The 21,422-nt window shown below is 39.0% G+C and overlaps 1 protein-coding gene across 1 annotated transcript in view; it reads left to right on the top strand.

Moving 5' to 3' along the window:
• MARCHF10 (membrane associated ring-CH-type finger 10) overlaps positions 1–21,422 on the top strand; it is a 218,170-nt gene that overhangs the window by 116,194 nt on the left and 80,554 nt on the right. Inside the window, 3 exon segments of the mRNA XM_036755641.1 lie at positions 1,238–1,415; positions 11,656–11,658; positions 19,115–19,261. Of these exon segments, the coding sequence (XP_036611536.1) occupies positions 1,238–1,415; positions 11,656–11,658; positions 19,115–19,261 (328 nt within the window).

The raw sequence follows: 21,422 nt of genomic DNA, 5'->3' as shown, positions 1-21,422 counted from the left end.
TAATGGCTGTAGCTAAATCGTCTGTGATTATCCACTGAAAGAGAAAGCAGTATCATTCTAAATTTGAATGCCCAGATACAAATCTTGCTTGCCCCATCCTTCTTCTCACTCTAGTGTTAAAGTAGTCTGGCAAATTGTGGTATTGCTAACTCACAAGCCCAGGGCCTCAAACAGTTGGGCTATGCCTAAAATAAGTTATATTGTGCGTAAGTGACGATGCCAATAGTTCTATACTGCAGTCCATAAAAAAACAGGTTTCTGATTGTCATTTACATCTGATTTATCACTTCCCTGATATTGGTAAGTATGGAAATGCCCAAAATGGAATATCCTTGCAGATTTTTGAATGGATCTACAAGACTATGTTAGGAAATTCTGTTACCATAGAAACTATGGCTTAAAAATTTCAGTTCTCTTCTTACCATTTCCACCACCTAAATTGCTATCTAGATTATTAAGGTAAAGGAAACTTCTTCCCAATTAAAGTTGTAAGAGTAATGGTTGAAATAGCTGAAAATACTAGAAACAGTTATAGAAACAGTTCTAACATTTATTAAGTGTATGTTCCAAAGATGATATCTAAATAACACAGTTGGAATTCTAGCAAGAAAGGGTTTGCTGCAGGAATCATCTCTTTTTTTCCTTTGTACTCTCCAGGGTTCCTCATATAGAGTTGTGCATACAGTGTTTTATCAACAAATAATTGGCGAATTTTAAAGTGGACTATTTTCTGCATGAGATCAAGCCATTCTACAATTATTCATTTAAAAGCACCAGTTGTCCATTTGCTTTCATACTTACTTCTTTATTTTCTGAATAACTGTAGAATTTAGACCTAGAGGAAACTTTAGAAATCATGTAGTCCAGTTTAATTTTACAGATGAGTTTTACAGAGAAGTTTACAGAGAAGTTATGTGACTTGCCTACAGATATACAGAGAGTTAAAGAGCCAGGTTCTCCAACTCCAAATTCAATGTTCATTCCTCTACACTTTGTTGCCTCTTTCACAGATTGGATTTTTTTCCCCTATAATTTTATAAAATGTGCCTTCCAAAATTTCTGTTATTTTTGACTCACAGCCTAGTGAACAAAATTCTAAGTTACGTAATTAATTTTCTTAATATGGAAATGTGCTCCCCTGTTATCACTAGAACATTTGCTGCATTTAAAACTTCTTTGGCTATGTCTAGTAAGAGAGGCATGTTATATCAATGATATAAATCTTTCACTTTTCTAGAACTCAGTTGAGGAGGATTTGGGACCTGAACAAAAGTTAACAAGCAAGGCTTCTCTAACAAAATCTGAATCAAAGCTTCCAGCCATAGACCAAACGTCAGTCAAGCAGAAACAGAAAGTTACCACGTGTTCAAAGAAACCCGAGAAAAATGTGGGTGGCACCAGCAAACCATCTCCACGTGAGTTGTTTTGAGATTCATAGAATTATAACGCCAATGGCAGTGAAAATTGTGGCTTTTGTTAAATCAGGAGTTCTCCAAGTGGCTGATTCCAAGACAATGTTCTATTTAAGGTGCAGTGATTACACACAAAAGACAAATGTAAGAGTCCAGTACAGGGTTGGAGGACTATGGTATGTGTTAGTGGATTTAGAAGGCCTGAATTATATACCTTAGCTGCCTATACTACCCACATTTTCTACAGATTTGCTTTGACTGTGGAGACCTAGCCAACAATGTCAGATATTGTCAAGTTGCTGACTTTTCATCTCCATCGCCCTTCATTGGGGTTAAAGGCTCTTGACCCTGGAGGTAGTTTTATTCTTCACCCAGAGCATCAAGAGAAAGCATCTGAAGGCTATAATTTATAGCCAAGTAAAGAAAGTAATAAAGTTCTTTCATCTTTCCTTGTTGGAGAAAAAGACCTTTTTTTTCTTTTGTGTAATTTAGTAGATCATTTACTCTTCATTAAGTATCTTTGAAACCTGAAGAGTTCCCTGTTCAAGGAAGTAGGGATTTAATATATCCAAAAAGGAAATGAACTTCACTAAGAATTTGAAGAATCCCTTTGGCTTCTCCTACTAGTCAAAGCATCCTCTGTAGCATCAGCCAAATTTCTCTAGAAACCAGCACTGGAGATGGAGCAGGAAAGTTGTTGGGTTAGGTCTGCATTTTCATCTGTTAATAGAGGGATGTTGTGGCAAATTCATAAATAGTGTGTCATTCATTTAAGTCCCAATCAAAAATGCTTTTTAATCTCTCAGAGCTTCTCTTATGCAATTTCCTTTTTAAAATAGATTTTTAAAGATAGCTTTTGTTTTTATACCCCCAGATTTCTAAGCTGTTCTTCTTTATTTTTTGTGTAACTGCAGAATTTAGACCTAGAGGAGATTTTAGAAATCATAGTCCAGTTTAACTTTATAAACAAGGAAACCAAGGCCCAGAGAGGTTATATGACTTGCCTATAGTTATACAGATAGAGAGTTGCAGATCTAATGTTCTTTCCATGATGCTGTTTTTTCTTTCCCTTCCACTCCCCTCCCCATCCCCATCCCAAAGACCGATCCCTTGTAACAAAGAATTTTCTTAAAATAATTTTTAAAAATCAGCAAAATCGATCAATACATCAAAAAAAAATCTGAGAGCATGGCAATTTTCACACGGAGTAAACAAAAATATTGCATTGCTTTAATGAAGCCAAAATACAACTGATTTTGGAAATAGGAGATAGACTGGGGCAGGACTACTTCCTACCAAAAGTGGCCAAGGAAAGTAGATTTTATTCTGAACCATTTAGACTGAGTCCCATCTCTTTGTTCATCAGGAAAGAAATAATAAGGACCAGTCCTACCAGCAAAGTTATGATAACCTAACATTAAGACTTTTAGTAGGGATTAGGTGCTCTAACTCAGCCACTTCTCCCTGAAACATAAGCAGATAATATTAAATTTTTTAAAAGACTTCATTATCTTGGTTAAAATATGAAAAATACTAATTATTGAGGAAGTTATTTTTAATGCTAAAAATTTTAAGCAATAGGATTTTATAGCTGCAAGGCCTCAGACATGATCTTGTCTAACCACCTCATTTTACAAACAGGGAAATGAAGACCCAGAGAGCTTTTAGGCTACATGGCCAAGCCAGGACTAGAACAAAAATCCAAATCTCCAAAATCTCAGGACACTGTTTTTTTCACTTCTTTAGACTACAGTTCAATAGACTGCATTCACTCAAGATTATCCTTTAGTATTCTTACTCTGATATTCTACATGTTTTTACTCAGTGTAAACAGGTGTCTTTGGGTATTCTAAAGAGAAAAAAATAAAAACATTTTAAAGGGCTGTTATTTTATCGTGTAATTGCAGTTAATTCCATGTGTAGTCATGAAGATTTCACAAAGATTTTCACCTAATGTGAGTATAATATGCAGTAGTTGGGTGATGCCTTAGAACTAGTTCATTGCACGATAGCAACTTCCAGGTCCATCTCCATATAGAAGCAGAGCCATGTATGCCTCAAGCTATAAATAATCCTATGTAAAGATTTTAGAACTTAGCATTGACAAAGAAGGAAACTAATTTGTTTTAGTTTATATAAAACACCAAATGTAAGGAATTTTTAAGGACAGGGTATCATGTTAGACAGCCTACCACCTCAGCCAAAATATGTTATCATAGTCTACTTCCGTTGAACATTGTAAAAATTCAGAAAAATAGTAGAGGAAGAGATCAAGGATCTAAGACCTGTTAGGGCATCCCCAAGCAGGGGGAAATTCTTATGGCCTCGGGGTCTAAGGGTGGAGAGGGCAGGGAAGTGCAAGAGCAGTTATATAATGACCGAGGCCCTGAACCAGGGGAGGTGTAGAAAGGCCTGGCAAAAAGCACTGCTGAGTGGAGGTGCAGTACCACCCCCTCGGTCTCTTACACTGTCATGAAACAAGATTCCTGCTTACCAAAAGTTTTCAAACCAGGCTACCAAGGGATAATTTTTCCTCCTATGGATGTGAAATTCCGGTTTTGTAAAGAAAATCAATAGGAAAGTAGTATTGCTTTACAAAAATTTACATCTGTGTTTACTAGAACACTTATTACACAAAGTATGGAGCACCTCTTCACTTACCTACCATAGAGCTTAAAAATTCTGTCTTTTCTAGTCAAGTAATAGAACCAACTTGATTGGAACAGTTTTGTAAAATGGGAGAAAACTACAGTAGGAATTTTTAAAAGTAAGTAATTTTGTTCTTCTCTTATAACTGCTGCTTAGCATCACCTTTAGAAGTCACACAGGAGGTGAACTAGGCCGGCCTGCTTCACCAAATCATACATTGAATCAGAGAATCTTAGAGCTGGAGAGGACATTAAAGATCATTTATTTTGATGCTTTTGTTCTACAAATGGGGAGGCTAAGGCCCAGAGAGATAAAGTAAATTTGCTCAGGGTCCCACAGTTGGTAGCAGTCAGGAATAGAATTACTTGTCCAGTGTTCTTCCCACCACATGAAACACCTTCCTGCAGTAGCTGAGGAAGGTATTCAGTATCCTGTTGTTCATCTTCGTGATGAAATCCCTCCGAGGTGAAGGCATTGGTATGCTCAAATCTATTCATTTCCCTTGTTTAGGCATTCCCTAAGAATTCTTTAATTAGCCATAGCTAAGAGATGTAATAGTGATTCAGGTTGTATCTGCTCAGGCATAGTAACATTGTGACAGTTCAGATGATTCAAGTAAATACCTTGCTGTTAAAAGATGGGGAAGACAGAGGCTTGAATATTTTCGTCCCGCTGTACCACAGCATTGAACTTTACCACATAGTTAGCCAATCCCTTTCTTCACTTTATCTTTGCAAACAAAATTCTAGAGAGAGATCAGGATAAAACTAACGCTTTTAGCCTTCGGATGTACCCTTCCCCTACAGCAACGACAATACCAGTAAATCCATCAATTGGTCAGTCCGTGAGCATTTATCAAGGATTCATTGTGTGCCAGTTACTGTACTGAGCACTGGGAATCTAAATAAAAGCCAAAAGACCCTCTTCCTTCAAAGAGCTTCTATTCTAATGGAGGAGAGATAACATGTACATAAATAGGCTTATATAAGATAAATACAGAGTGTATGGAAGCTGTCTTAGAGGCGAATGAACTAGCAGCCTGGGAATAAGTAGTAGGAAGATTATTCCACATGACAGTGAAAAGGCATAGCCTAAGAAGATGGTAATTTGTGTTTGAGGAACAAGCTGACCAGTGGGACTGATCACAGAGTGTGTGGAGGGGAGTACTGTGTAAGTATACTGGAGAAGTAGCAAAGGAAGAGCTTGTAATGAGCTTTAAAATGCCAGACAGATACATTTTAATTTGATCCTTGAGGTGATAGGGAGCTTTTAATGTTTAGTTAGTGGGGAAGTGATATGGTTAGTTTCAACACTTTAGAAAAATCATTTGGCAGCTGTGTGAAAGAATTGTAATGGGTGAGAGATAATGAAGGCTTGTACATGGGTGGTGGCTGTTTGAATAGAAAGAAGGGAGCATATCAAGGAAATGTTATAAAGAAGGAAATAACAAGATTGGGCAACTGATTGGATATGCACAGTGAGGGCACATAGGATGTGAACCTGGGTGCCCGGAAGGATGGTGGCACCCTCAGCATTAATAGGGAAGTCCAGAATAGGAGTGGGTTTTGGAGGAAAGTCGGTTTTGAATATATTGAGCCTAAGGAATATATGGTTTGAGATATATAATAGTTTGTAGTGTAGCACTAGCCTAGAAATGGATGTGTAGATTTGAGAAGCATTTGCGAAATGATGATAATAGAATCCATGTGAACTGATAAGATCACCAAGTAAATGAATGTAATATAGATTGAGCCACAGTTACCTGGGGAAGCCTTTGCTGTGGAGCTATATTTAGATAAAATCTGAGATCTGGGAAAGCTCCATTCCACGTCTTTATTTGTGAAGAGTAGAGGGATGGCTGTCACTGGCTGATCTCTTCTTCACTTTCCTATCTCCCAAAACAGACCAGAATTCAATCTTATCTACTTCACACATCAGGCGTTTACAGTGTATAGGATACAGTGAGTGCTCTTTTGGAAGTTCAGAATAAAAGGTACTTTTCCTGGGTCACTTTGGATGGGAAGTAGTCCTGCTCCAGACCTGGATGGTAATAGTTAACTTACTTTCAGCCAGCTTAGTTCCCTCTCACCGAACATTTATTAAACAAAAGACAATCACATAAAACATTTATCCAAACAAATAGTAAGACCAAAACCAGATAAATTACACAGATTAGGGTAGACAATAGGATGCACAATATTGTGTAAATGGCTGAAAAGTTTTCATCCTTGTTTTCTTAATATATCTTTCTCAAACTTAATTTCCCTCTTTTCTCCAAAATCCCTCTGTTGAACAGGAGTCAAATCACCCTATATATGCTCAGCTGTCCAGGGCTATCCTTCAGGGAACCATCCAAATCTACCTGGGGTAGGAATGGGACTGGGAGCTTTGGGGGGCATTCACAGTGAGTGTGACATGGATGAAAATTCAGCAAAGGTGAATGAGAATTAGTCACACAAGTAGTAAAGAGAACCAAGGGAAAACAGCGTCACAAAAAACAAAATACCCAGGGAGAAGAAGGAAGAGGAGGCTGACATGCCAAATGCTGCAGGAAGTTTAAAAAGGATGAGGAATGAGAAAAGGCCATTAGATTGGGCAGTCAGTAGATCATTGGTTACTTGAGAGAACAACTTCAGTTGAATGATAGATCAGAATCCAAGTTTAGAAGACAGTGAGAGGAAATGCAATGGAGGCACTAAATATTGACAAGAATTTTTTTTAAAGAAGTTTAACTGAGAAGGGGAAAAGAGATAGGATGCTAGCTAGTGAGGTTGATAGGATCTAGTGAGGGTTTTTTAAGGATGAGGAAGACTTGGATCAATTTGTAGGCAGCCAGGGAGGAATAAATAGACAAGGAGGGAATATTAGAAAGAGGAGAAAATGATAGTAGGGGTAATTTGCTGGAGAAGAGAGAATAAAGGCATCTGTAAAGGGACTGCCCTTGGCAAGAAGAAGAGCCACCTCTTCATTAGAGGCTAGAGTAAAGGAGTACATAGTGGGCAGTTATGTTGGAGGGATGTGAAATGAGGACAAGGGGTCTGAAAGTGGTAATGAGGAGTGAGATGTAGTCTGACTTTCCCTTTGGGTTAGGGGAAATGAAAGAAGGCATAACAAGGAAGGGATAGGGTGGGATGCAATGCTATCCAGGGGAAGCCAGATCTCCCAGGAGTGCTAGGAGATGGAAAGACTGGGTCCATTAGAAATTTGTTTTATCTGATTTCATTTGGGCCCTTACTGCAGCAAGGCAATCCTTCTGTTCTCTGATTGTTGTTTTGGGGGGGCAGGGTTCCACTTACCATGGTAGTTGTTCCAAACCTAATCAAGAAAAAGTCAAGTCAACCAGCATTTATTAAGTACCCATTATGTACCAGGAACCAGGCTTTGTGCTGAGGTCTAGAGTTACAAAGAAAGGCCAAAAACAGCTCTTGCTCCCAAGGAGCTCACAGTCTGTCCAAAGGAAGATGGCCACAATGAAGGGAAGTTTTTTGATTATAATGTGGTAGTTCCAGGGGACACAGTTGTAAGAATGGGCAGATCCGAAGTGGGTCACTGAGAGACTAGGTCTGAGATGGATGACAGTGAGGGATCAGACAGCTGGGGTGGTATGGAAGGAATATTTGCTCTTAAACAGCTAGCAGTTCATTATCACTGGGATGGGGAAGAGTAAGAAGGAGTGAGTTTGCTCACTCTTGGGGAATAAATCCCAGTAAGATGCCGGTAGAGGGGAAAGGTCCACTGATGAAAATGATTAGAAGGTGATTAGAAGGTTCAAGGTCAACCCTTGAAGGCTTCACAAAGCCCTCAACTGCCCAGACTTAGGCAATGTTGCTGTGTTCTAGTAGTGTTAGGAAGCCTGCCTCTCAGACTGGCTAGAGCAGGAGATGATGAGTTCTCTGGTTTGGAAATAAACAGTAGCAAGGTCTGGTGGTGATGTAGGGCTCTTTCGTAGTGTGGAGAGGAGTTAGGACTTGGTGTGTCCAGGAGCCCTGCCTTGAGGAAGGGAAGCAAAAGTCCTATCTGTAGTGTGGCTCCACCCTTAAGAAACCTAGAAAAACTGTGGAGGGTGACCTGGGAGGAGGAAGAGGTGGTTGTATAAACCTGTAAATTACCTGTGTCTGTGAAAGAAACCCCATAACCACATTTCTTTCAAATTGCTGCCTGATTTCAAGACCAAGTACCCTGGAATCCACGTGGCAATAACATGATACTAGACCACCTGCCATAGAGTAACTTTGTATTATGACAGGATTTTCCTATATAAGATGATTACGTTTAGAAAATCATGATTTGATTCAGATGACAACCATCTTATAATAAGGTTCTGTTGTGTGTGAAACTTTCATCTAGAAACCGTACATCAAATTCTCCTTATAAAATTTAGGAACAATTGGTGCTATCAATATAATTAAGTTTATAGGTTAAAAGAGTGGATTCCCGTATCGTAAATTAAATTTATAGATGTCTTAGATATTTTTCTAGGTAAGTTTCCAGGTAAATTTTTTTAGGTTCCTTTTTATAAAGTAATGACTGCATTCATCAGGGACTTCTCCTTGTGGTTCCCATCAGAAAGGTGGCCTAGTTTTTTGTTTTTTTTTTTTTACTTTTTCCTTATTCAGAATGTTTCTTTATAAAGTGTCTAACACATACACTCATATATATAAAGTCCTCACATGGAAAAATCACAAAGTGTTTCAAACAAAGCCAGAAAACCCCAGTAGTCACAGAATGACCTGGGAAATTCGCCAGTGAAATGGAGTTCAGCTGTACCACATGTAAAACCTATTTGTAACTTACATTATGACCATTAGTTAACAGAGGGCCAGAATTGAGAATAATTCAATTCCAAAATTCAGTTCAGTTTATCAAGAACCTGCTAAGTACCAGACATCACACTGGATAATTCTAGGGATACAAAAACAAAAGTAAAACACAACCCTCTCTTCAAGGAGCTTTTCTTTTTTTTTCTTTCTTGTCTCTTTTTGGCAACTGATCAACAGATATATAATTAGATGGATACAGACCAGAAGGATAGTGCCAGATAATGATGTTTGGCTACTTTTGACTCAGCCTTTCCGTCTTCAAGACAGTGACGTATACTTCTAAAGCTAAAGAGGGAAAAATCAGATTGAGTAATTACAAAGCATATAAAGATATAGAAGATCCATGTTTTATTTTTCTGGGAAGAAGTATTTATTGGAAGAATAAACTGGAACAGAAGTTTGAGGGTAAACCTCAAATCTCTATCACTCATACTACAAGTGAATTCAATTGAAGGTTTTCTCTTAAAGACTGAGATTAATGAGTTCACAGGCAAGTCACTTTTAACCTAACTACTACCCTTGCATATCACTGTCCAATTTCTTTGGTGAATAGCCTTCCAAACTACATGCCCAAATAAAAATGCACATTACCAGATATAAAAAATGATGCACATCTAGTGCCAATTATTGCATAGTGCCTTCCCTCTGAGAACCTCAAACGATGACAAGGAATTTGTCCATAAACAGCACCATGGTTTGTCCACAGATGACCCTTTCAAGCCAATGCAAGTTTTTCTGTGAGAGGACTGCTTGGCTAAGAAAGCTTTAGTTTGAGATAAGAGAAGTTGTCAGGCCTCGCTACAAATGCTTTCAAATGTTTTTTGATTAATACCCATCTATCCATCTAGTACATATTGGTCTTCCAACCAATACGCTTTGATTACATTGTAATCTTTGGGTACTCACTTTGAAGACAAATGAATGTTTTCATAGGGTAATGGTTCCCAGTTTAGTGGTTGGAATCATAAGCTGATATGGTAGCAAACTGAATCTAGAGACAGAAGACATGTGTTTGAATCCAAGCTGTGTCATTTAATAGTGATGTGATCTTGGGCAAATAATTTCACGTCTCTGAGACTCATATCAATCTGTAAAGTGGGTAAGATAATTATATTACCTCTTTCACAGGGTAGTTGTGTTTATGAAATGAGAACATAGGCAAAATTCATTGTACGCTTTAAAGTGCCATAAAAGATGAGGCATTATTAGAGTTATATGGCATCTTCTTTGTCTAGTCCAGAGATTCTTAATCTAGAGTCTGTGAACTTGTTTTTTAAGTATTTTGATAACTGTGTTTCAAGATAGTTGGGTTCCTTTGTAATCCCATGCATTTTATTTTCTGCATTTAAAAACATTTTTCTGACAAGAGTTCACCAGACTGTCCAAGGGGTATAAGAAAAAAGGAAGGTTAAGAACGCCTGGTCTAGTCCAACTCAGTCATTTTACAACTGAGGCAGCTAAGGCCCAGAGTGGTTAGATGACTTAGCCAGAAAGATAGAGCCAGTTGTTAACAGCGGCAGGATTAGAATCTGTTTCTTCTGACTCCTCCAGGATCTAGTTCACTTTCTATTTACCTTAATGCCTCCTAGGCAGTGACTGTTACATTTTCTCTGAATTGTTTATAATTTTCAAAAAACCATTAAGTCAATTTACTAATTTTTAAACAAGATTGCTTTAGTAGGGAAGTTTGACAGTATAGATGTAGGACCATTTAGTAGGTTAGTTCATTTGCTTCATATAATAACACTTCTTCCCTCCACTCGTTGTTACAATGTTCATTTTCCTTCCTCACAATTCCTGCAGAGATTTCTCCATCTTTACTTAATATAGTCACAAACTTACCCTTTGTACCATAAAGGTAAAGTCAGATCTTAGGAACCCCCTTATTCTATTAGACAGTTTCTCAGTGTTTTGAGGGGGAATGCAGAACCCTATTCAGAAGGAACTTTTGCAGGCTGCCTTGTGTTGCTGACAAAAGGGCCAGCTCGATCTGTGGAGAAAAAGAAAATGCTGAGGATTTTCGTTCTGCTAGTGCCCTAGGGAAGGTCCAGTAAACTACAGGGGGAGGGAGGCAAGGTAGAGGGAACAGCAGTTGTGGCCCAAGAAAAGTGTGATGAACCTTCCCGTCCATTTAGGAGAGATTTGCAGGTGTCAGCCCTAAGACTGCTGGGGCCAGCTCTTGGGACTGCAAGGATGTGCTAAGTGAACTCTGTATCCTCTTAACCTCTGCCCATATTGTTGCTGGAACCTGTCCCTTCCCTACCCCCTCCCACACAAGGAATCAAACATTTTGATCTTGGATTCATTCACAAATTTTTATTTTCTTTCTGGGCAGTGAATACTGAGTCCTGATTGCTCTTTTTCTTTTGTGCAGGTGGCAGAAGCGAGCACTCCCTATACTGTGTTGAATGTTCCCCTTTCTATACTGTCTTTGCTCTGTCACCTACCCAAATCCCCAACTCTAACTTATGCTGCTTTCTCCTTCCCCTCACCTCTCCTCCTCTACTAGATAACCAAACCCCTTATGTGTCTCTCCCTCCCATTGTCCCTCCTTCCTCTTCTGCTTCTCTTACTCCCTCCCCTGTGCCTCCCTCGCCTTCAGCGTTCTGTTGCTTCCCCATCTGCCCCCCAACTCAAACAGAGACACCTGTGCGGTGTCTGCCCAGCTACAGAACAACAAATAAAATTTACCTAATATGGTAAGTTTCCCTTGGCAAAGCACGCACCACAGTGGATTTAATTGGAGCTTCTTGGAGAAGGGGGAGACCAGAGAGCTGGTAGAAGGGAGGTTAATAGGCTGGCCCCGCGAGAAAGAAGAGGAAGTGTGCAGGGAAGCAGGAAGGAGTACCAGCTACCACCACTTCAAGTGGATGACTTGGAAGCCACGTGCTCTCTGCCTCCTCATCTCTGTTCGGCACTTAAAAAGAAAGTTGTAAATAAAATCCCCATCATCTTGTGAGACTCATTTGGCTACTGTTTCTGTCACATTTTATAATGCAGTCACTAAAATTCCATATTGTTTTATCATACTTTGGGGCGTGAATGGGTGTGGAACAAGTTTTCCCCTAGAATGTTGTCACAAGTGGCAGGTCTGTCTGAAAGCATATCCTGAAACTCCAGATCAATTCAGAACCACATGTAAGCTGGGGCAAATTAAAGAGCTTGGCCAATGTAGGCATTCCTCTCATGCTTGCTGATTAGACACAGCTCCTAATCCTGCCTCCTGTGCTAAAAATTATTTTTAATATGTTCATAGGCCATAATTAAGCCTTAACATCTCTTCTGGATGTATGGAAAAACAAACATTCGCAATTCATTCCACCAGTCAAACAGACTTGGTCTATTACTTATGAAAAAACAGGAAAGGTTGTCAGTGTCCATAGCTCTGATTATGCAGTAGCTTTCCATAACCCTGAGGATGTGGTAGACTATTTCTTTTTATTATCTCTTGGACTGAATCTTGGCATCTCTTGGCAGTCCAATTCCTCATATCCCAGAAAATAAAGATTTCAGAGGTCTCATTGTCTTCTTGCTCTTCTGTTTCCTGCAGTTCCTAGGAGCTGTCTATGTTTGGGCAAAATGAGATAGGAAATTAAATATTATAGGACAGAATGATTAATATAGAAAATAAATCAAGATAATTTAGGCCCTTATATGACTTCACTGGTCCTCAGAAGCAAGGGATTTTTCTGAACCTTATATTTCTGTTTGCTTTATCCTTGCTTTCCCTTCAGATAATTTGGTCAAAGTTATGCTTTTGCCAAATTTCTCCAGAGAGTAGGAATTGCCCTCAATTCTTTGTACAATTGTTTCAATGTTTTGTTGGTGAGATCTGGCCTTACTAAGATATAGAAGGGCGCTTTAGAGGTTTTTCTGTTACCAGTCAGACAGGATTCCTGGATCTCCCTGAAAATCTGGCTGAGCATTGAATTTAAAACCAAGAAAGATCATAGTCAGATCTAGGCCATTTGATTCCTACACATAAACTGTTGACTGAACTATCAGATTCAAGATTTGTCACAATACATTTAGAGAATGATAGACATTTTAACTTAGAACACAACTTACTTGATCCTCCAGTAGCCTGTTAAATGTACAGTGGCATCATATAATCAAGTTTTACACTGGGGAGACCCCAAGACTCCCAAGATTTGATTGCTGCTTGTGTGGCGGGTGAGGTAGAGAAGAACCTGGGGAGCGAGGGAAGGAGTCTGCTATGAGTGTGATAAACCATGTTTGTATCAAATAAACAGAGAAAGCTCCCTATCTTTATATCAAGCAGCAGGGATAAAGTGAAGGGGAAAGGTCAGGGAAAGCTTCATGAAGGAGATGAATATATAAGATATGCACCTAATACTTATTCATTTAACAAACACTGATTAAGCACTCGCGTGCAGGCCCTGTGCTACATGCTAGAAGAAAGAGCTTAGGGTCTTAGAGGGGGAAACACATGTACATACACACTTGGACTATATAGCCCAAGAAATAGTGAAACAATTGCAGAGGCCGAAGGCCAGGCAAAGCGTTATGAAGAAGAGATCGCTTTCTCCTGACAGGAGTAAGGGTGAGGGTAAGAGTCAGGGAGGGCTTCATGGAGAAGAGAGCACATTCATTGAAACCTCAAAGAAAGGGAAAGACTTCAAAAAGAGAGAGATTGAGAGGCTGTGTGAACAGAAGAATGCAGCACAAGAACGGGGAATAGAGTGGGCTAGTGTGGTTAGAATTATGTCACGTATGTGAATGTTGAATATGAAATGTGCTTGGCAAGGTACATCAGAGCCAGGCTGTGGAAAGCCTTGAATGCCACAACATGGAGTTTCTATCTTACATAAGAGAAGATGGTTAGGTGGAGAAATAACATGATCAGAGCAGAGGGTTGGGAACATTCGGCAGAGCTGTGAAGGGCATTACAGAATTTAGAAGGTAGAAGGGGAACTCAGTAACATTCTATACCATTCCCTCCCTGAACAAGAATCCTTTCTCCAATATACCTGACAAGTGGTTGTCTAGACTTGGCTTGAAGACCTCCTCAGGAAGACCATTGCACTTTTGAACTCTTTTCCCTATTAGAAAGTCTTGGGTGACATCACATTGCTTCTTTGAAACTTCCATCAATTGCTCTAAGTTCTGTCCTCTGGAACCAAACAAAATAAGTCTCTTCTCTCTTCAATGTGCCGGCCCTTCAAATACTTAAAACAATTGTCTTCCCTAATCTCATCCGCCTCTGCCCCGATATTCTGAAACCTAGACATCCCCGTTGCTTCTCATGGAACTCATGTGGCATGAGCACAAGGCTCTTCACCATCCTAGTTGCCCTCTGAAACGTCTCTAGGTTATCAATGTACTTCTTGAAATGTGGAGCCCGAACTAAACGCACTACCCCAAATGTGATCTGACCAGGGCAGAGTACCTCAGGACCATTACTTCCTTAATCATGGTTGTTAAGCAAACCATGTATCCAAGACAATGTGAACAAAATGAGACAAAAATGGAAAAGAGAACAAGAACACAGCGTTAAGACTGCATGTGTTTTAGAGAGCTGCCATATCACGCTGTGGACTCCTATTAAATTTTCAGTTCATGACAACTGCCTAGTCTTTTTCAGATCTGTTGTCTAACTGTGCTTTGTCTTGTACTTGTAATGTTGATTTTTTAAAAACCAAAAGTAAGACTATGTCTTTGACCTTAATCAATCTAATCAATTCAACCAAATTTTCTAGTCTGTCAAGATCTTCTTTGAATCTTGACTCTATTGTGCAGTATATTACCTATTCTTCCCATCTATGTCCTCTGCCAACTTGATAAGCCTGCCATTTATACCTTTATCTAAGTCATTAATAAAAATGTTAGCACAGGGACAAGCACAGATCCTTTGGATACTCTGCTGGCAACCTTTTCCCAGTGTGCACCAAAGCAGTAATGAATACACTTCCAGTCAGGCTATTCAACCAAGTCTGCATCCACCCAACTGACCTGTAATTTAGTCCTCATCTCTTCATCTTTTCCACAGGAAAAGTAGGAGAAACTTTATCAAATACCTAAAAGTAGCTAAACTATATCGATAGCATTCCCATAATGTATTCTAAGAAACTATGCAAAGAGGAGAAACAGTGTGGCATGACCAATTATTGACGAAGTCATGTTGACTATGGTGATCTCTTTTCCTTTTCTAAATTTTTACTAATCAGCCCTTTAATAATAGCTCTAGAATTTTATCAGGAATTGAAGTCAAACTCTCTGACCTAAGAAGATCAGAGAGAGAATAGGGCACAGGAAGACCAGTTAGGAGATTATTACTAAGGCCCAGGAAGAGATGAGGGTGTGTGAAGGTAGTCTCAACTGGACTTGAATATTGTGCAGATGAAGTGAGGGAGAAGATTCAAACATGACTCCATGATCACAAGCCCAAATGACTGGGAGGAGGACAGTACTATCAACAAAAATTAAGAATTGGTAGGCAAGATGATGAGTTGATCTTGAATATGTTTGAGTTTGACATGCTATTAGGCCATCCATTAGATGTATTTCAGCAAACAGCTGGAAGCAGAGGGCTGGAGTTCTTCAGAGTGGTGAGGGGTGGAGAGATAACTTTGACAGACATCTGCACAGAGATGATAATTGAAACTGTATGACCTTTATTGAATCTGAAAAAGGTGCTGGTATTTTGAATAAGGTTGCCTGCTTTGACAGATTAGTCATGATATTATAAAATCAAATGAGCCAGATGAACAAATTAGATTGTAAGCTGTTTCTGAGCTCAGATGAGCCCTGTATTTTATGTCTCTATGCCTCCTACAACACAACTAGACTTGTACTTAAAATGTGCTCAGTTAAGATTTGTTGAGTGAAAGAAAACCAACAAAAATAATTATTATCCTTATATTTATTACTTGGTAATGGAACCAGTCATGGGACAGTTGAGTGGTGTAGTGGATAGAGCACTGGGCTTAGAGCCAGGAAGATGTGAATTCAAATGGAGCCTCAGACACTTACAAGCTCTATGACCCTGGGCAAGTCACTTAGCCTCTGTTTGCCTCTGTTTCCTCTCAGTAAAATGGGGATGATAATAAGAACAGCTTCTACGTCCCAGGGTTGTTGTGACCATCAAATGAGATAATAACTGTAAGGCTCTTGACACAGTTCCTGGCCACATAGCAAACACCATAAATGTTAGCTATTACTATTATCTTGAGAAGAGGGCTAAAAGGAAGTCACAGCAGGAAATACAGAGGGGTGAAAGATCCTGAAATCACTTCAATCCGTAAGCATAAAAATGACAATGACTCTAATTACAAGTTTACCTTCTCCATGATGGTGCTTGTCACAGGTGACTACAGTCTGTCTGGTCTCAATCTTCTCTTCATAGGATTCTGTCACCAATGGCAACAACTTCTTTGCTTCCAAGTCATGACAGAAATCTCTAATCATTTAGTTTTACCATAGTAGTTTGGTGAAAGTCTGGTTAAAGTAGGCTCATGGAAATGGTGATTGTCATTCTTTAACTGTCGGGGATTCCTCTGTTGAGCAAGTTGTTAGAGAAAGAGACCTACTATGTTGAGGAAGTTGTTGGTTTCTGGTTTTTTGTTTTCTTTTGCTTTGCTTTTTTTTTTTAACGAAGAACAAGAAACAGATGGATCTTAAATTTCAGGTGCTTTGCGTAATGAGGTTCTAGTGCTAGAATCCCAGGCAATTCCAGCTGAATTATTGAAAATGTAACTTCTGAAAAATTGACCCTAAATAACATTTATCCCACCCGTAGTTTCAAAAACATTATTTGGAACAATTTTTAAAAATAAAAAGGCCTAGGGATATAAAAGGCAGTATGGAAACAACACTGGATCTAGAAGTCAGACAACCCAAATTCTAGTAGTCATTGCTTTGCACTTATACCTTGGGCAAGTCACTATATTTAACCTCTCTGGGCCTCCATTTCCTGATGTATAACATGAGTTGATTAGGTTAGATTACAAAACCCCTTCCATCTGTGAAATACTATTACTATGAATATAATTTTCTATTCTCTCAATTAATCAGGAAGTTGTTTAAGTATCTCCTGTTTGCTGAACATTGTGCTAGGCAATTTGGAGAATACAAAATAAGTGGAAAGAACGCTGGAGTTGGAGTCAGGAGACCTGTGTTCAAATGCTAACTCTGCTGCTTTCTACCAATGTGAACTTGGGGAAATCACTTAATAGCTCTAGGCCTGTTTTGTAATCTGTGAAAGAAGGAGGTTGAACTAGACAACCACCCGCTCTAACTCTACCTAGATTGTGCCCTTCGAGCTCTAAATCTGTGATCCTAAGTGCAAGAAATGAATCCTATCGTGAAGGAATTAATAATCTGACTGGAAGGCATATGAAACAATTTGAGAACAATCAAGTCCCAGATTCTGCACTGTATTTACAATAATGAATCTGATGATATTTACAAATATATAATATTTACAAAATGAGATGGTCAGTATGTATTAGAAAAGTCAAGGAGGCCTTCACTGAGGGAGTTGGGTCATTAGCTGGGCTTTGATGGATGAATAGAATAAAACAGTAGAAGGGAGGACCTCTGGGAAGAACAAACACACAGAGGCAGAAATTCATATCATCTATGTGTAGGACTGAGAGGAAATTTTCCTAACCGGCCTGGAGAATGCTGGCTGTGATGGTGTTCAGTGTTCCTTTGGGCTTCCTGAAAGAAATGGGATCCAAATCCTGGCTTTGGCCTGGTTTCATCCTGGTCTGTTTCCTGTTCTGTGCCTTTGTGTTGTCTTTCTGAAAGGAGGATACTACTGCTTCCTCATGTGACTGTCAGAAGGAAACAAAGGAGGCAATTTATTTATGCATTCAGAGTTCTCAGGAGATGGAAATAACTAGAAAAGCCCTATTAAATTGTACTGGAACAAGATATCCTCTAGATTTTAGAGGATTTCAATTTCTTTTTCTTCCAGAAAAAAGCTCTCAGAATATCCCCCACTAATACTTTTTTTCTTTAACATAATCCACTATTTCCTTCTCTTTTCTTGCTCAATAAGAATCATATTTACCCATTAACATAGCCTCAGAATATTTATATTTTCTAGGAAAATGTCATTCTCTTCTACACCCTGGTCACTTCCATATTCTGGCTCCACTATCCTTTTTTTAGGCTAGAGTTGACAGTACCGACAATCCTAATTCTACTAACGCATGTTCAGAGGGGCCTGTCCTCATCGCCTTTTGGCATAGATTCAACCAAGAAGCAGTAGTATTCCTTGGGCCCTGTATTTGTTTATGTGATATTATATCACTTAACCCAATGAAGTATTCTAGGATTCTAAGCAAACTTTTTCTTCAGCATTTTAATTCCTTTTCCAAATTCCAGGTGAAAATTGTACATGCAAATCATACCACATACCTTCCCAAATATGACTGCAGTTTGTTTCTAGATACCGTGAGAGTTCATTAATAATCCCCCCAACTAATTCCAGTTTGCCTTTCATTTATGCCTTGGCTTACTGTTAAAGCATAGCAGCCACCCACTAGATAATGTTTGTGCATATTCTTGTGGATTTTAGCCGAGATTGTCAAATTTTATTGCCTCATGAATTCAAGAACTCTGGGAGAGATGCATGAAAATGATCTCAAATTTTTAAGAAAAATTTATTTTGATAAATGTATATGATGCAATGTATTTTCCAGCATCAAAACAAAATAGCCTACATCGGTTAGCATACTAACCCAAAAGGCAACCCCAAAAGAAATCAGGCCATAGAAATGTAAGAAAAACAATAACTGAAAATAAAACCCATGGCCACCAGTATTTCTTTTTATCACCTTAGATTAATGATATCAGGACACAGGTTATAGGCAATTAAAAATGTTTAGAATCTCTTGGTAAAGCTAATTTGACCACCTTGAAAGCACAAATAGATGCTAAATATAAGAAATGTTCAATGTATTAAACTCAAAGCAAAACTCATTCAAACTTGGAGGATACACCAAGAGAACCGTGCCACTTGAAGTCTGAAATGTAGGCAGTTCTTTATGATGTCAGTAAAATGAACTTCTGTGAGCATTTATTAAGTGAATATTAGAAAATTCCTATCACACCAAGAATTTGGTTTTAATGGTTTATGGGGATGATTGTGTCACACAGGGCTTATTCAGGAGGCCTCCTGAGCATTATTTTTTTAAATGGGAGATGTTTTGTTGGGGTGGGGAAATGGTTTAATTATTGAAAAGATTTTGCACTTATCAACAGCACAGGCACAGATATTATCAAGGAAGAAGAGACCCAACCTGGGGAGATTGACAGTAAGCCCAGAAATGCAGAGTAGAAGACCATCTGGAGATAGAAACAGGCAGATCTCATCGCTGCAGGGAAAAGAGCAAACTCCCAGAGGATCAGGTAACCATGTTACTCTGTTAACACAATCACATAATCCGAGACCTTGGGGATCACCTACCCCAACTCTCTCATGTTGCAGAGAGAGAAACAGATGCTCAGGCTGAGCAACTTGCCCTGGATCTCCCCTTGGTTGGTGGCAATTTAGCTGCAGGAGGCTGTGCTGAAAATTCTTTTTATTTTTAGATCCTGAATGTAAGGGATAGGACATCTTTAGAACCTTTTACATGTTTCATGTTAGTAGCCTCGACTCCAAGATAATGGCTTTCCACTCTGGGTGAGGTTAGTGGGACTGGAGGAGATAAAGTAACATGTTTTCTGAGAAGTGAACAAGAATTGTGTATTCATTCCTCTCCAGTTCTGCTTATGGCTCCCAACATGGATACCTTCCCTCCCACATACTTTTCAGCTCCCTTTTGTGAAATGTCTTCCCCTCTTTGAATGTAAGCTCCTTCAGGGCAAGGGCTGTCTTTCTTTTTACTTGTGTATGCTCAAGTGCTTGTCAACCACATAGTGCTTGACACATATTAAGTACTTAATAAACACCACACAAGGCATGGCCCAGCCCAGCTTTGGATATATAGGGACTACATGGCCTCTAAAGAGTAGTGAAAGGTCACCATTTGGGAGACCGTTGGGAACATGGTGATGGTGCTTTTTCATTTGTCTAAAACTACTACTGTGTTCCCCAAAAGGATGTATACAGCAGATGTATTAAGTTTTTCTCTGAATAAGAGAATATTCCTGGCTCCTTGAAATTATTCTCCTTTCTTTCTGACCAAACAATAAAACCATCACTATCCTGATTTTAATTCATGAGACTAGATATCAAAATGAACAAATTCTGTCACTAGCCATACTTAAAGATGAAATTTTAAATACTAGTTAGGTGGCTGTTTTGAGTTTCTTAGTTCTAGTCCCAAGAATCACAGAACTTGAGAGATGGAAAGAAACTCGGTTGCCTCTAGTCCAACCCATAATTGAAGGGAATCACCACATAACATACAAGAGAAGTGGTCATCCAGCCTCTGCTTGGATACCTTCAATTAGAAGAAGTCCACTCCCTCCCAAGGGGTCCATTCCACCTCAACACAGTTCATATTATTACAATTTTTTTTCCTGACAACAAGCCTAAATTTTCTTCTCTGTGACTTCTGACCATTGCTCCTGGTTTTACCCTCTACAGCCAAGTGTAAATCTAAACACTTTTTTACATGATAGCACATCAAATGCTTCATGTCCTATCTCCCTTGAGTCTTTTCTTCTCCAGGCTAAACAATCCCCTATTCTTTCCACATATGACGTGGTCTCAGGGCCCTTTACCCTCTTGGCCACATATTTCTGGATACTCTCTATCTTGCCAATGCCTTTTTAAAACTGTGGCACCCAGAATTGGATGCGATGTTCTCCAGATGTAGTCTGACTAGGGCAGAGTGTGGAATTATTCTTGGAAGTTATGCCTCTCAATGCAGCCCAAGATTCCGTTAGTTTTGGGGGATTAGACATCATACCAATGGCTCATAATGAGTTTGCAGTCCATTAAAATCCCCAAACTACTAACTACTCCTCCTCCATACTATACTTGTAAAGTTGATTTTTCTTTCTACCCAAGCATAAAAATTTCTGTTCATCTCTATTGAATTTCATCTTAAATTCAGCCAAATGTCCTAGCCTGTCCAGATCTTTTGAGATCCTCACTCTGTCATCCAGGATATTAGCCATCCCTTCCCCCTTAGTGTCATCTACAGATATGATGAGTATTCCAGCTGTGTCTTTACCAAGTCATTGTTTAAAATTTTAAACAGTATGAGACCAAGCACAAACCCCTGGGACATTCTACTACAGACACATGAAGCCAAACCATTAACAATTAATCTTTGAGTCCAACCATTCAATCTGTTTTGAATCTTATATAATTTATGGTTGTCTAGTCCTCATCTCCCCATCTTCTCCATAAGAATAGCAATGGGATTTTTGATCACTTTTTTGGCAAAAATCTAAGTAAATGATATCTACAGGGTTCTCCTGATCTACCAATTTCATAACATTTTCAAAAAAGGAAATAAGGTTTATCTGGAATGACTTGTTCTTACTTGCCTATACTACCCATCTCTTTCCCAAGAATTAAAGAAAGGTCACTGGCCTTTTGTTTACAGAATTTCCT

Source organism: Trichosurus vulpecula, chromosome 4, assembly GCF_011100635.1.
Source record: "Trichosurus vulpecula isolate mTriVul1 chromosome 4, mTriVul1.pri, whole genome shotgun sequence".
Lineage (NCBI taxonomy): Eukaryota > Metazoa > Chordata > Mammalia > Diprotodontia > Phalangeridae > Trichosurus > Trichosurus vulpecula.
Note: the sequence above shows the minus strand (reverse complement) of the source record. Positions and strands in the feature narration are given on the sequence as shown.